The following is a 15,340-nucleotide window of genomic DNA, read 5'->3' as shown; positions in this document are numbered from 1 at the left end:
GGCTCCCGCAAGTAACAAGTAAGAAAGCTACCGTCGAGTGTTCTCGACTGCGAGATACCCGCTACCCATTTTGAATAAACGCAAAATATTATATAATTGACTCGGAATCACTTGGCACTTGAATTGGCTTTTCATTAATTTCAATATTGGTCTTATCGGCAACACCAGCCTGATTTTTGTGGCATATAATGGAACTACCTGAAACCGTGAAGGAAATTTGAACTCAGGTATGATTGGAATTTGTTACTGGTAAATTGGTTCAAACTTTATTAACTCTTTGCTCCTCCCATAGTGTCCTTACACTCAGTCACACTATCATTGTCCCTCTCCGGTAAGAAGAAGCGTTCTATATTTTGAAGTAGTCGTGATAAAAATTTGAAACAAACAATAAGATTTTACGATGTCACGATAATTCTTTTCAAGCAAAGCGAAATCCTCGATTGGCTTCAGCAGACGTAGTGCATCCGCATAGTTCTGGACATATCGCGGCAACTCTGCATCGTTGCCGGCCTCCGAAATGTGTCCCGGACTCTGTTCCCTTTGCTGTGCTTCAGCATTGAGTGATCTTTTTGATCGGTGATGTTGTTAGCTTTGTTCCTGGTCATAGTGCAAACAATCTAGAAGTAGAAGAATATGAAGATTTTTTGAGGATAGATTGAATTACATGCTTAAGATGTCGTCATCGCTGTCGATGCTGTTACTGTCGATGCTATTGCTGGCGATGCTGTTAGCTGCCGCTGCTGTCCTGACGTACAACTTCAACTTCAACTTGCCCATGGGCTTGACGCGCCATATTCGCTTGGCTGCCTTCGCTGTAGCACCGCCCTTCGCAACGGTGGGCAAGGTCAAGGCTGTTGCCACCGTCGATGTTGTCTCTGGCGTGTGCTTGGCAGCGGATACATTCTCGTATCCCGAAGGAGTATTAATGTTGAAATGCTGCAAATGTCCGCTGTCGAGAAAATCGGTGGCATCATCGAAGGTCTCTATGATCGCGTTGAAGATCTTCTGCTTGAGTCATGAAGACCAAGAATTTAATGTTCAGTTTGTTAAGATTTTCCAGATTACGATTCAAATAAAATTTGTAGCACTTAAACTCAAATCGCAAATATTTTCATTGGGTTTCGGGTTTCCGCAGCTGCTTCCAAGATGCTGGGTAGTCGACTTGGCAATACGCTTTAAATGAGTGCAATGAAGAATAGAATAGAATTGCAACAGGTCATTGTCCCTCTCCGGTAAGAAGAAGCGTCTATTTTGAAGTAGTCGAGGCAAAAATTTGAAACAAACAATACGATCATGACTCGGAATCACTTGGGACTTGTATAGGCCTTTTATTAATTTTAATATTGGTCTTATCGGCAATAAGTAAAATAAAATAAAATAAACATGTAAATAAAAGAAATATTCTATTCTGCGTTCTCATTTAAAAGTATTTTAAGGTATTTTCCAAACATCATTCACCTATGATTCTCCACCATCCCAGTGTTTGGGTACCGAACTTCATCTGCGTTTTTATACCCGCTACCCATAGGGTAGAAGGGTATTATAACTTTGTGCCGGCAGGAAATGTATGTAACAGGTAGAAGGAGGCATCTCCGACCCTATAAAGTATATATATTCTTGATCAGCGTCAACAGCCGAGACGATATAGCCATGTCCGTCTGTCCGTCTGTCCGTCCGTCCGTCTGTCCGTCTGTCCGTATGAACACCTAGATCTCAGAGACTATAAGAGATAGAGCTATAATTTTTTTTCGACAGCATTTGTTATGTTTGCACGCAGATCAAGTTTGTTTCAAATTTTTGCCACGCCCACGTCCGCCCCCGCAAATCAAAAAAAAATCGAATAACAAGCGTAATTTTAAAGCTAGTGTTTTGGTACATACTATAACTACTATAGTAGTTATGATTCCTGAAAATTTGGTTGCGATCAGATAAAAATTGTGGAAGTTATCAAAGAAATACTTTTGTATGGGCAAAAACGCCTACTTACTAGGGGTTTTAGTTGCTTTGGCCGACAATCTGGTACATTGTGCCGTCTATGGTATATTTTGAATGGTGTGCTGTATCGATATACCAAACTTACCCTTTGGTATATTTTTAGTATTTTTTAGTATTTTCGGTATATTTTGAAAATAATACCGCAATATTTTGCCCTTATTAAAAATGGGTAGCGGGTATCTCACAGTCGAGCACACTCGACTGTAACTTTCTTACTTGTTAGAGGTAATTTGATAATTGGACTTGGGCGTTCTTGAAAACGTTATTACTGTCTTGAAATGAAAATTTCATGGCAATTGAGAGGTTGTTCCACGAACGTACTTGGCTAAAGAATAAGACATAATTCCTTAAAGACCGAAAGGCCCGTTTAATGGAAGATCTTACCCTGTTATGAACCCATTGAGCTGCCCTCGTTAAACGGATGGATGAGTCGGCGTCGCGTGCCCACTTGCACTTGGCATCGCCTTTGGGCCTTGTGGGCGGGGCGGGGCGGTGCGGTGCGGTACGGTGTAATGGAACCTAATGCAACACACTCTGTCTCAGTCTCAGCAATGGCCAGACAATGAGTTAAAGAGTTGACACAGTTCCATAGATGTTGCGAGACGGTTGAGCGAATGCATCGAATACGTGGCATACGAGAAGGGGATGGGGAGGGATGGGGAGGGGGATGGTGAGGCATTAGGTAGTCAAAAGGAAGCGAGTGACATTTATGCTGACACCAAAAATCATCATCAACAACAAGCACAACAAGAACAGCAACAGCAACAGCAATAGAGAAGCAGGCGTCGGTCCCGCCGGGTATTCACTCCCTAAATTCCCCTGCTGCAACCCTCTGACCCTCCCTGACCTTTTCTAGCCCTCCACCCCTGCTGCTCCTGCTGCTGCCGCTGCTGCGATGAGTGAGGCTCGGGGCCAAGTTGACTCGCAAATATTTGCCGGCTAGGCAAACTTGTGCCATTGCCCCTGGCAGCTTGCAACCGTGTGTGTGTGTGTGTGTGTGTGTGTGTGTGCGAGAGGGAGCTCGGGAGGAGTCGAAGGCGGAGGCAGAGGCGGTTGTGTTTGGGTGTCGCTGTCGCTGTCGCTGTTGAGTTTGTGTGCGTCGAATTTTCCGCTCCAGATCATCAGCAAAGCGCACGAGTTATGCATGTGTTGCAACCTGGTCCCAGACCAGTTGCACACCACTCACTCACTCACTCACTCATTCAGTCAGTCAGTCAGTCAGTGGGTGAGTCACACGTCAGTCACACACCTGGCAACGCAGGGCAACAGCGAGCCCTGCAGTCATTTTGCATTTTGCATTGCATACTTTTAGGCGACGCTTGTTATTTATGCTCGCTCTTGTTCATGTTCTCCTCGGCCGCCACAATGCATTGCATACTTTTGGGCGGCGCTTGTTATTGTTCACGTTCTTCGCTATCGCTGTCGCTGTCGACGTCGACGTCGACGTCGCTGCCCACGGCACTCAGTTGGCTACAAAAGGAACAATTAAAAGCAAAGCAACTTGCAAATGCAGCAGCAGCAACAACAACGACAACAACAATTGGCCAGCGGCTGCACATTTGCCAACTAATTGAAATGCCCTCGTTTTGTCCACACTAAAAACAGCAGCCAACACAAGTTAGAGCGAGACAGCCTAAGCGAGCAGAGTGTGAGCGAGAGAGGAGAACAACCAACAAATGGAATCACATCAAATGCTTTTACTCAATTTTTGAATTTTGTACTAAGCGCCAAGGCTTAGTTGTGGCAATCAATGCAAATCTGCTTGGAAAAGCAATTTTCTTTATTAGGAAAATACAATTCTCTATCGTCTGTCATACCCTGCCATTGCGTTGGTCATTTCGATTCATGCTTACACTTTGCCATCGATCGATTTGTCAGCGTATTCTCAGTTCGACTTGCGGACAAATTGCACTGCACTTATTTTGAGAGATTAACTTCGAAAGCAGCAGCTAAGCTCAGAGTTGCACTTCGCTTCGAACAGCAGAAATATTTACGAAATTATTTTCCCTCTCTCTCTCTCTCTCTCTCTCTATCGCTTTGAATTCAATTCAATTTAATTCAATATTTATTTATTTATGATTTTTGTTGTGGCTAACAAGTAAGTGGCATGCTGAACAATTCACAACTCACAATTCCCAATTCCTTTGCCCCAAGACAGACGGAAATTTGCATGACAACTGTCCAAGAAAGAAAGAAAGAATGCAGCCTCCTTTGGTGGAAATTTAAAGGAATTCACCTGCTCCCTCTCTCTCTATCTCTCTGTCTCTCTCTCTCTCTCTCTCTGGACATCTGAAGTAACAAAATCATAAAACAAACTAACATATTTGTTTCTAGTGCTCAAAGAATGCCGTGAAATGAAAGGAATTTACCCAAGGCAGTCTTTGAGATTTCATTTCTGTTGCAAGTTCTTTTCCAAAAAAAAAAAAAAAAACACATTTAATATTTCTGATTGAGCTCTTTAATTGCTTGCAATCTTAATAATAAAGGCAAAATTATTACAGTCATTTAATTAAGTTATTCATATTTGTATATTAAAGAAATTCTTTTGTGCAACATGTTTATTAATATTTTCATTTAACTGGTATACATTTTTAATGCCCTCAAATTTAATGCTTCAATCTGTAAATTATAAGCAATATGTTCCTAAAATATACCTAATTAATATACACAAAAAAATACTGAAATACACTGAAATGCAATAATAGCTTAACTATGCTATATTATTTTTAAAATATACCAAACTCATATGCTGCAAAAATACTGAGGTATATTTTTGATATATCTATATACTGCTAAAAATAAAATATACTACATAGTTGCAAAACAATTATTCTTATAATATACCAAATTAATATACTGAGAACAAATACTAAAATATACCATATGCCACATTTGATATATCGATATATGTACTGTTACATTTAAAATAGAGTAGCCAAAAGCACAGTATTATACTAATACTATACTATACTATAAATATACTAAAATGTACTGTAGTATGTATTTTATGTATAGTATGTATATATAACGTAGAAAAGGTGTTATTCTTAAAATATACCAAAATGTATTAAAGTTTATTTTGATCTTTTTAGTTTTGAAATAATTTCTTTTTCTTTGGTGCTTTCTATTTGATACATTATAAATATTTTCTTTTTCTTTCACCCCTTTAAAATTAAAGTATTACTTTAATATACCCCACAGAATTGCTCCAATTACAGGGTATAAACTCGTATCTGGTTGCAACTGTTGGCAGCTGTTGCAGCTGCTGTTGATGCCGCCCTCGCAGGCCACGTGGCAGTGGCATTGGCTGTTGCCTTGCCTCTTGGCAACATGTGGCATACGGCATGCGGCATGTGGCAAGCGACAGCGGTGGCGGTGGCGTATTTGAATATCATAAATTTATAAATATCATCAACGAACGCACTTTGATTTCTGCTCTCGATCAGCCGTCGCGCCCAACGCGTCGTATGAGTGTTTTTTTTGGTTTTTTCGTGTTCTTCTTCTGCTTCTTCTATGCTGTGTGTGTGTGTGAGTGTTAGTATAATTGTGGTGCCGTCGCAGCACGGGCCACTGTTGAAACTGTGCCAAATGCCGGAGACGGAGACGACAACTCGACAGTTGCAATTTGTGCGTCGCGGCGACTTGAACAACGCGTCTGGTCATTGTTTTCACTTTTTTGTTTGTTGATAGTGTAGGCTATTTATTGAGTTTGTGCAATCAATTCGCAGCGTAATTAAATGACAACTTGTTAAACACACACACACACAAGTTTATATCTCGGATCTTCCCCCATGCTGAGCGCGCGAAAAATTATCAATTAAAATCAATTTAATCGGACGCCGCGACGAAAAATGCCCGCAAGGAAAAATGTAAACATTCGCATACAACTCAACATCATCCATATGAACTGTAAAGCTCTGTTCGTTGTTCGTTGTTTGGCCAACGGGGCGGATGAATAAAAGGGGGCGCTGTCTCTGAGCTTGCAGCATAATTAAAAATTAATTTACCACACAATAAATATACATATTAAATGCCCACTGTGCGCATCTCTCTCTCTCTCTCTCTCTCTCTCTGTCTCGCTCTCTGTCTTTCGCAGCGAGTAAACATTTTAATGGCATGCCAAATATAAACGCAAACAGAAATTCGAAACGATTTTCATTAGCTTTTGAAATTAATTTATTTATTTTATTACATTTGCGATTTATTGAAAAATGCACAACGCACACTTTTATTTATTTATTTTCCATTCTAAATTTTACATTTTTGTGATTTATTTCACTTACATTTTCTTTTTGATAATTTGTATTTGTTCTGCTTTTGGCTTTTTTATTGTTGTTGCGCTCCAAATGCAATGCAATTAAAATGCATCGCTAGAGAAGACACAGAAAGAGACAGAGATAGATAGAAAGAGAAAGAGAGAGAGAGAGAGCGAGTGATCGAAGGAATTCGCAAGCAGAATTCCCCAGTTGACCCGCATCCCCAACCGCAGCGTTTCAACTTCGTCATCGGCCACACGACTTTGCTTTTGTTTGTGTTTTTGTGTTTTTATGTCTTTTTGTGTTTGTGTGTTGTCTTTGCAGCCCGTCTCCCTTGGCTATTTTTAGTTAATGCTATCTGCGAGCAACAATTTTCAATAGTTCTATAAATACGAAAACGTCTCCACGTCTTCCACCTGTCAACCCCTTGTGTTCAATTTAAAGACTTTAAAGATCGATCTGATTGAGTGGCATCCGAAGACCTAACACAAATACTACAAACTGCGAATATTTAGCACCGAGAACTGCATCCACATATATCTGCTATATGTTATCGTGTCCAAAAACCGTCAGCCGATATTCCATTTTCATTCAAAACAAGAGTTTTTGTTGCTGATTTTCTATTTTTACTTGGAGAATCACTTTCAAATTAGATTCGCATAAAAGCAAACTTGATACAATTTGAAATATTATTTAAAATTCATAAAAGAATCGATCTTAAAACAACAAATTAAAATTTAATAAACATTACATCATTTACTTACAATATTTATATTGTATACTTTCTTATTGTCTTGTTTAAATCTTATATACAAAATCATTGGTACTTTTACTCAATCTCCTGCTTTGTTGCATATATTTTTAATAGCAAGGGCAACCCTAAAGTGACAACTCTACATCAACTCTGTAATACAAAAGAATATTAAGGCAGACTGTCCACTCTTTTCCAAAGCGAAGCTGCCCTCTCGTTGACTGCTAGGCGCTGTTCACTTGAACTCACTTTAGTCCATGGGCAACCCCAAAGCGACAACTCTGTAACACTGAATTATATGCAGTGCAAGGGCAACCCTAAAGATACAACTCTATAACAACACTGTAAAACAACAGCAGATTTTAACCGAAATACTCTTTCTCAAAGCGGGCCTGCCCACTTGTCAACTACCAGGCACTGTTCACTGGAGCTCAATATAGTGCAAGGGCAACTCTAAAGCGAGAACTCTATAAAACATAATTATGTAGATTACAAAAGTAGCATTGCCTTAAGCATAATTGATTAAACGCTCTCTTCTCTGCCCACTCTTTCTCAAAGCGGGCCTGCCCACTCGCTGACTGCCAGGTATAATCCACTTGAGCACACTGTAATGCAAGGGCAACTCTAAAGAGACAATTCTATAACAACTCTATTTAAAAAGTAGATTGCAACCGAAACATTGCCTTAACAATAATCGATTAAGCGCTGGGGGGGCAGACTGCCCACTCTTACCCAAAGCGGGACTGCCCACTCACTGACTGCCAGGCGCTGTCCACTTGAGCTCACTTTAGTGCATCTATGTGTGGCCATGTGGCGTGTTCACCTGTTGCCAGCAAAGTTGTCGTCGTCGTCGTCGTCGTGGACATTGACGTAGAGTTGAGTTGAGTTGAGTGTCTTTTAATTGCCAGCTGTTGACAACGACCCTCCGCAGCTTACCCCTTAACAGGGGCAGGGACAGAGGCAGAGGCAGGATTGGGCCATTGGGGCATTGGGCCATGGTGATTAATGAGCCGGACACGAACATGGCAGAGCAATTAGAATACAATTAGCAGGGAATGTGGGCAGAGCTGCCACTAATGAGCACTTTTGTTTTTGTTTTTGGTTTTCGTGTTTCGTTGCTGCCACAATTTCAGCAGAGGCGCCACCATCACCATCACCACAAGCAGCACAGCCAGAGCAACAACCACAGCAACAAGCAACAGCAGCAGCAACAAACCGAACCAACTCCTGCTTATCGCGTCGAGAAATCCGAAATCTATGGCAGGTACTTGGTGGCGAACCGAGAGCTCGCCGCTGGCGAACTGCTCATCGAGGAGCAACCGCTCGCGATTGGACCCTGCGTGAGCTGTGACCCCGTCTGCCTGGGCTGCTATCAGCCGGTGCAGCTTGAGGCGCAACAGTATCGCTGTCCCGCCTGCAGCTGGCCGCTGTGCGGCGCCGAGTGTCGTGGCCTCAATCAGAGTACCGGACACAGCGCCTGGGAGTGCGAGGCATTGGCGAAGAGGCCACAGCACCGACCGGTGGAAAGTGCAACGCCCGATGAGCTGCGGGATCTGTACGAACTGGTGCTGATTGTGCGCATTGTGCTGCTGCGCGGAGTGCAGCCGGAACAGTATGCGCTCATCCGGCGCATGGAGTCCCATACGGAGGAGAGGCGCTTGAATGTGTCGCTGTGGGAGCACTATGAGGCGAAGGTGGTGCGGAGACTGCGGGAGGAGTGGCAGCTGTTGGATATGGAGGCGGAGGAGCTGCACGAGATCTGTGGCATACTCGATGTCAACTGCTTTGAGATCGGACAGAGGGGCGCCAAGGCGCGTACGCTATATCCGAGCGCATTCCTGCTCGCACACGACTGCAGTCCGAACACATCGCACACGGACGATCCGGGCAACTTTGCGATACTGTTGCGCACCTCGCGTGCGGTGCGGGAGCAGGAACCGCTCACGCTCAGCTATGCGTATACGCTGCAGGGCACCTTGAAGCGTCGCACCTTCATCCAGGGCGGCAAGCTGTTCTGGTGCCAGTGCCAGCGCTGCGCCGATCCCCGCGAGCTGGGCAGCGACTGCAGCGCCCTCGTCTGCAAGCTCTGTTCGCAGGGCAGCGTGAGAGCCACAGATCCACTGGACCAGACCGCCGACTGGGCGTAAGTATGACAAGGCCCTTGTTCCCCATTCACAGTTCCCTATTTCCTAAATCCCTAAATCCTCATCTCTTATTCCTAAAGCCTTATTCATAAATCAGTATTGATTGTTTCCTAATTTTTTATTTCTAATTTCCTACTCCTTGTTTCTAGTTCATTGCTCCCAATTTATATTCCTCCATTCTTTGTTCCCTATTTCTTACCTCTAATTTCTTATTCCTAATTCTTTCTTTCTTATTCCTTACTGGGCGTAAATATATGACAAGCCCCTTGTTCCCCATTCACAGTTCCCTATTTCCTAAATCCCTAAATCCTCATCTCTTATTCCTAAAGCCTTATTCATAAATCAGTATTGATTGTTTCCTAATTTTTTATTTCTAATTTCCTACTCCTTGTTTCGAGTTCATTGTTCCCAATTTATATTCCTCCATTCTTTGTTCCCTATTTCTTACTTCTAATTTCTTATTCCTAATTCTTTCTTTCTTATTTCTTACACTGCATACCTTATTTCTTATTATTCTTCCTTATTCCTTATTTGTCATTTCTTATTCCTTATTCCTAATTTTAGTTATTCCCTATTCCTTATTCCTAGTTCCTAGTTTCATGTTAAATGTTCCTTATACCTAACTTTTTATTCCTTATTAATTATTCCTTATTTCTTAATCCTTTCTCATTTCTCATTTTTCCTTATTTCTTATTCCCTTTTCCTTAATTCTAGTCCCTAGCTCATTGTTCCTTGTTTCTATTTCCTAATTCCGTACACCTTACTATTTATGGATTATTCCTTATTCCTAATTCCATGGTAATTATAACTGTTTCCAGTCCTAATTTATTTTTCCTAATTCCTTTTATCAAATTTCTTATTCCTAATTCTTTATTCTTTCTTCTTTATTCCTTACTCTCTATGCCCTATTCCTAGTTGACCCTAATTCCATATTTCCTATTCCATACTCCTTGACCTTGACCGTGACTACATTTAAACTAAAGTGTTCCCAATTTCTTTGTCTGACTTGCAGCTGTGATCACTGCGATTATCGGATCAGTGCGTCGGATCTGGAGCGGCTCCTTGATCGCATCAACGACGATCTCGAATCCATCGACGTGCACAACATTCCCGCTCTGGAGAACTTTCTCACCCGGTGAGCAAATGTTGTGAATTTGTATCACAATCATCGCTTGGCTTGACTTTTAACTAATTCTTAAAGCATTCTCAGCTTTCATTAGGGGTGTAAGAAAATAAAAGACTGGTTTGTCACGCCGGACGACGGTCAGTATCATCATCTTTGCATCAATGCTTCGCTGTCAGCACTCCTATCTCTCTCTTCTCTCTCTCTTTTCTTTCTTCATTATATTCTATTGCTAAGCCCCTTGCTAAATGCTTCTACTGCGTTTTACAGGTACCGCGAAGTGCTGCGTCCCAATCACTATCTGCTGCTCTCGGCCAAGTATTCGCTGTGTCAGATCTATGGCCGCATTGAGGGTTATCTGCTCCCTCAGATGTCGCCCGAGGATGTGGCACGCAAGGAACGTTACTGTCGCGAGTTCCTGCACATCATCAATCTGCTTGAACCGGGTCTAACACGACTGCGAGGTCAGTTGCCCTTCCATCTCTCCTTCTCTCTCTCTGTTAACCCTTTGACTCATTCACAGGCCTCATCATGTATGAGCTGCATGCTCCGATCATGGTGCTGGCACAGCTGGGCATGCAAACGGGTCAGCTGACACGTCCGGAGTTCCAGCGACGCATCAAGGAGGTCCTCAAGTTGCTCGAGGAGAGCGCACAGATCCTGCAACTGGAGCCGCCCGGTTCCAGTGAACATGAAATGGGACTCGCCGCTGCCGATGCGCTCAGTAAAATGCGCGGATAATTCAATTTTGTAAATAGCTTTCTTTTTTTCTGTATTGTAATCCTCATAAGCATCTAGTCAACGAAACCAAGCAAAGCGAATATTTAACTCTTTGAAACTGGCAAATAAGCGTTTAACAATGTATATCTAATATGTATATATCAAATATATATATCTTATAAAAGCTGAAATAATAATGAAAGTTTCACTTCAGGGAAAAGTACCAGAATTTATGAATTCATTAACCTTATAAGCTTGGCGATAAAATGAAATATTAAATCGAAGTGAATAGAGTGGTCAAATAAGAAACATTTTTGATTTCTATTTTAAGAACCAAAAATATATGAATTCTAATGTAGCTCTGATATACAAAAGTGAATATTCAATGACTATTTTGAAAGAAGCTGAAGAAGGGTAAGAAAAAGGGTGCCACCAGCAAATGTATATATTCGGTATATGCTAGTATTTTTTCAGTATATTCATTTAGTATTTTTGAGGAATATTACCGCACTGTTTTGCTTTTATTATTTGGTTACACAGAGAGAAAAAATCTATATTTAAAAGAAGATTACACATCTTGATTTAGGATTTATTCGATCTTAAACAAAATCTTGATCTTTTCTAGCTCTGCTTTATTTATTATTCCGAAATTAATCTTTATTCCATTAGTAAATTTAAAGTACACTTGATGTTAAGCAATAATCAGATGTTGAGTTCTCAGATCATTACATTCTTGATTTCAGCTTAAAGTTTTGAGACGTTTCCCTTCACATGATTTTCCTCGGTGATAAACAGCGTGAAATACGCTTGAGGTCGTAAAGCGAGTGCCAATAATATGAAGTTTATTTTATCGACTAAGACAAAGTTGACCTCCGGCCTCAAGATGTTGCAACAAGAATCGTGAGCTGAGCTCGCGCTGCAAGTGCATTAAAGTCCCAAAATCTTGCACTCGACTCGCATACTGAAAAGCTGAGAGGAAGCTGAAGGAAAGGGAAGGCAAGGCAAGGGAAGAGAAGGAAGGGAGGCAGGGTCAGTGAGCAACAATTTTTAATTAGTCAACATTTTGCCGCCGTCTAACGGCAGGGGGCGCCACTCGCAGACAATGTTGTGAAGAAGGGCAAAATCGAAATGATAAAACAGAAATCTCTCAACTCTCGCATTTTGTCTCTGCTGCGCTTTATTTTCGCATTTCTTTTGTATTGCCCGTTTTTATGAAAGCAGCACGAAGAATGTAATAAAAGAGCGAGTCGCTTTCCTCCCACTCTCTCTATCTGTTTTCGTCTGCCAAATCTCCATCTTCATCCCAGTTTCTATTTCCATTTCTATTTTCAGTCAAAGTCTCAGTCTCAGCCTCAGTCTCAGCCATTGAATTGGGTTCAGTTCGGTTTTGGTTCGGTTCGGTTTCGGTTTACAGACGAAAATCCTTGGCCCAGGACTTGGACTTAACAACTAATTGCGCTGCCAAACGGAAGCAACTGCAGTCCCCCTCAGTCCCCCCCTCCCCATCGTACAAATCTTGAGTCCTTAGTCTCCATTTCAGTCAGCTTTCAACTGCTGCTGCTTGGAATTGATAGTTGACAGCAAGTTGAACTTTTATCACAATGTTAATTAATGCTTGATGGCAACACAACTTTTCCGTTGCCCAGGAAACGCTCCCCGCTCCCTCCCCTTCAGCTCTCAGCTCCCAGCTCCCTGTCACTTGTTAACGGGTTGTCATTAGCTGGTTAAGTGTAGCATTAAGCTCCGAAGTCTGGCAAGTAAGGATTGTTCTTCCCTCCACCTCCGTTTCACACTTCTAAGCTTTCGCTTATGCTTTTTGTTTTGAAATAATAACAACAATTGCATAACTTACTCGGTGTAAGTGCCAAACGAGCAGCTTTAAGGAAAGATCCGGAGTTTCTCCTGGTCCCAGCTGTCTGCTGCTGTAGTAACAAGCGAGTGAGGGAAACATTATTAAGAATGCATTGAATTTCTTTATTTCATAATCACACACAGTGTGACAGCAACAATAACCATATATAATCTCTCACAGCAGCCGCCACAGATACCGAAAGATACGGATGCAGATACAAAGACACAAAGATAGAGATGCAGATACAGAGTTGAGCCGAGATGCAGATGCAGATGCAGATGCATATCGCACTGCTCAGTCACGAGTGTCAGTCGGCAATTTGAGCGCCACAGGCGGCCAGAGAAAGATGTGCTATGGAAAAGTCGGCAATGGGGAAGGGAAGGAAGAAAGCGAGCAGCAACAATACCCAGTGGGAACGCATGAGGTGGCTGTGAATTTTGCCATGGCAACAACAATTATTTCAGAGTTTTCATAGCAAAATTAAATGCAAAAGGTGCTGACTAAAAAAACAAAAGAAAATTCCGCAAAATATTGGCATTTGTTGTGAGGCATTTTTCAATCAAGCCAACAGGAGACAGGGAGAGAGAGAGAGAGAGGGAGAAGATAAAATAATAATGACAAGAACGTGGCAAGCAAAAATAAAACTAAAGAGTGTAGAAATAGCTAGTTAAAGCAAAAATAACTACGGGGAAATATTTTATGAAAGAGCGACTTAAAAAAATTAAAACAAAACTAAAGAAAAGTAAAATCTTGTATTAATATTATTCAAATATATTTGCTATCTTATACAAAAGTAAGAAATAGTTATTTTGAAAACATAATTTGAAAATTGTTCATGATAACTCAAATTGAGGCTTAATGACAACCCTGGAAACTTTGCTGTTCCCTGAGATAAAAAGAAAAGAAATTGTTCAATTATTCAAATTATATTGCATATTTTACGCAAAGGTAAGATTAAAATAGTTATTCTGAATATTATATTTAAAATTGCTGATGACAAGTCAAGTACCGTAATATAAATTAAGGCTGGGTGACAACCCTGGCTTGAAACTTTGCTGTTCCCTGAGCACTTCATTAGAGAGCTGCTTCCATTGTGTAATAGTGAGCTGGTTCTTCTCCTAAAGCGAGACTTCTTCGGATTCCCGCTGGGCTACACACAAAATACGCAGCTACCTTAAGCACACACATCCCTCTCTCTCTCTCTCTCTCCCACTCTTTTTATCTCTCTCTCTCTGTTGGTGTGTGTCTGTGTAGTATAGGTGAACCCACAAAGGCATAAATGAAAGAAAAACAAGAAGCGGCAACAACTAAAAGCGTACGATAAATATAAATTGCATTGTGCAATAATCTTCAAAGTGCAACAAAGTAAAAACAACAACGGCAACGACAATGATGACAACAACAACAACAACAACAACGAGCTGAAGGAGAAGAAGAAGAGCTGTAGGGATGAGGGACAGGAGATAGAGGCGCCACAGCAGTAACAACAACATCAGAATACAATGCGAATCTGAAGCTGCTGCCTGAAACCACATAAAAATAAGACGACGCCAGAGCAACCCGAGTACAAACAACAACAGCAACAACTACGAAATGAAGAAGAAGAAGAAGAAGAAGAAGGGCAGGATCAGGAGCAGAAAGGAGCAAGGGGCAGCAGGATGTAACCGCAGCAAGTAAACGAGGCAGGCACATTGCCTAACGGGCGCCAGTAACGGAGAGAAGAGAGAGGAGGGCAAAAAGAGGAGCGAAGCAGTTTGGGGAGCCTGCCGTAAAGTTGATGCAACGTGCAACATGCAACGTGCATTGGGAAACGGGGCAACAACACGGGCAACGGGAAGGTGCAACGCTTGATGGGCCACAACTAAAGGCCAGAGGCGTCACGCCAAAGGGTCAACAACTGAGTCATAGGCTCATCTTCGTTGTCTCAGTTTCTACTCAACACTTAAAATGAACCGAGACGAAAAATCTGAGCTAAGCGAAAAAGTAGAACCTAAGCGAAACTCAACCAATTGAAAAAGTATCTCAACTTGAATATTAGCAACTACGAAAGTCGAGCAGACTCGACTGTGAAATACTAATTCTCAACAAAAGCGATGCAATGCAGCAATATCACTAAAATATACTCAAATATACCAACATAACATTACAAAATACTAAGATATACCAAAAAGTATAATGCTGAGATATACAAACATGTATATTTGGTATATACCAAAATGTATATTTGTTGTATAACAAAATTTATATTTGGTATATACCAACGTGTATATTCGGTATATTGATAAAACAAGCTTGACCGTCTCAAAAAAAGCAATGCAATGCGATATAATCATTAAAATATACCAAGATAATATAGCGATAAAATACTGAAATATAGTTTGGTATATACCAAAATGTATATTTGGTATTTTGATATTACAAGCTGTACTGTGAGATAACCTTTCTCTACAAAGGCAATGCAGTGATATGTTATCGTTAAAATTTGCTGAAATATACCAA

At 41.3% G+C, this 15,340-nt stretch overlaps 1 protein-coding gene across 2 annotated transcripts; it reads left to right on the top strand.

The window, feature by feature from the left end:
- The first annotated feature begins 5,605 nt into the window (after positions 1 to 5,605).
- Positions 5,606 to 11,151, top strand: LOC133848516 (SET domain-containing protein SmydA-8). 2 transcript variants are annotated; one of them, XM_062284132.1, is made up of 5 exons: positions 5,606 to 5,864; positions 8,136 to 9,145; positions 10,159 to 10,281; positions 10,540 to 10,733; positions 10,793 to 11,151. In XM_062284132.1, exons 1-5 carry the CDS (start codon positions 5,847 to 5,849, stop codon positions 11,008 to 11,010), a joined length of 1,563 nt encoding a protein of 520 aa, XP_062140116.1. In that variant the 5' UTR covers positions 5,606 to 5,846; the 3' UTR covers positions 11,011 to 11,151. The 2 variants fall into 2 exon arrangements, with proteins under 2 accessions (XP_062140116.1, XP_062140117.1); XM_062284133.1 differs by having other exon boundaries at positions 5,607 to 5,864; positions 8,139 to 9,145.
- The last annotated feature ends 4,189 nt before the right edge of the window (positions 11,152 to 15,340 follow it).

Source organism: Drosophila sulfurigaster, chromosome X, assembly GCF_023558435.1.
Source record: "Drosophila sulfurigaster albostrigata strain 15112-1811.04 chromosome X, ASM2355843v2, whole genome shotgun sequence".
In the NCBI taxonomy this organism is placed as follows: domain Eukaryota; kingdom Metazoa; phylum Arthropoda; class Insecta; order Diptera; family Drosophilidae; genus Drosophila; species Drosophila sulfurigaster.
The sequence above is the reverse complement of the archived record's forward strand: the minus strand, read 5'-3'. Positions and strand labels throughout refer to the sequence as shown.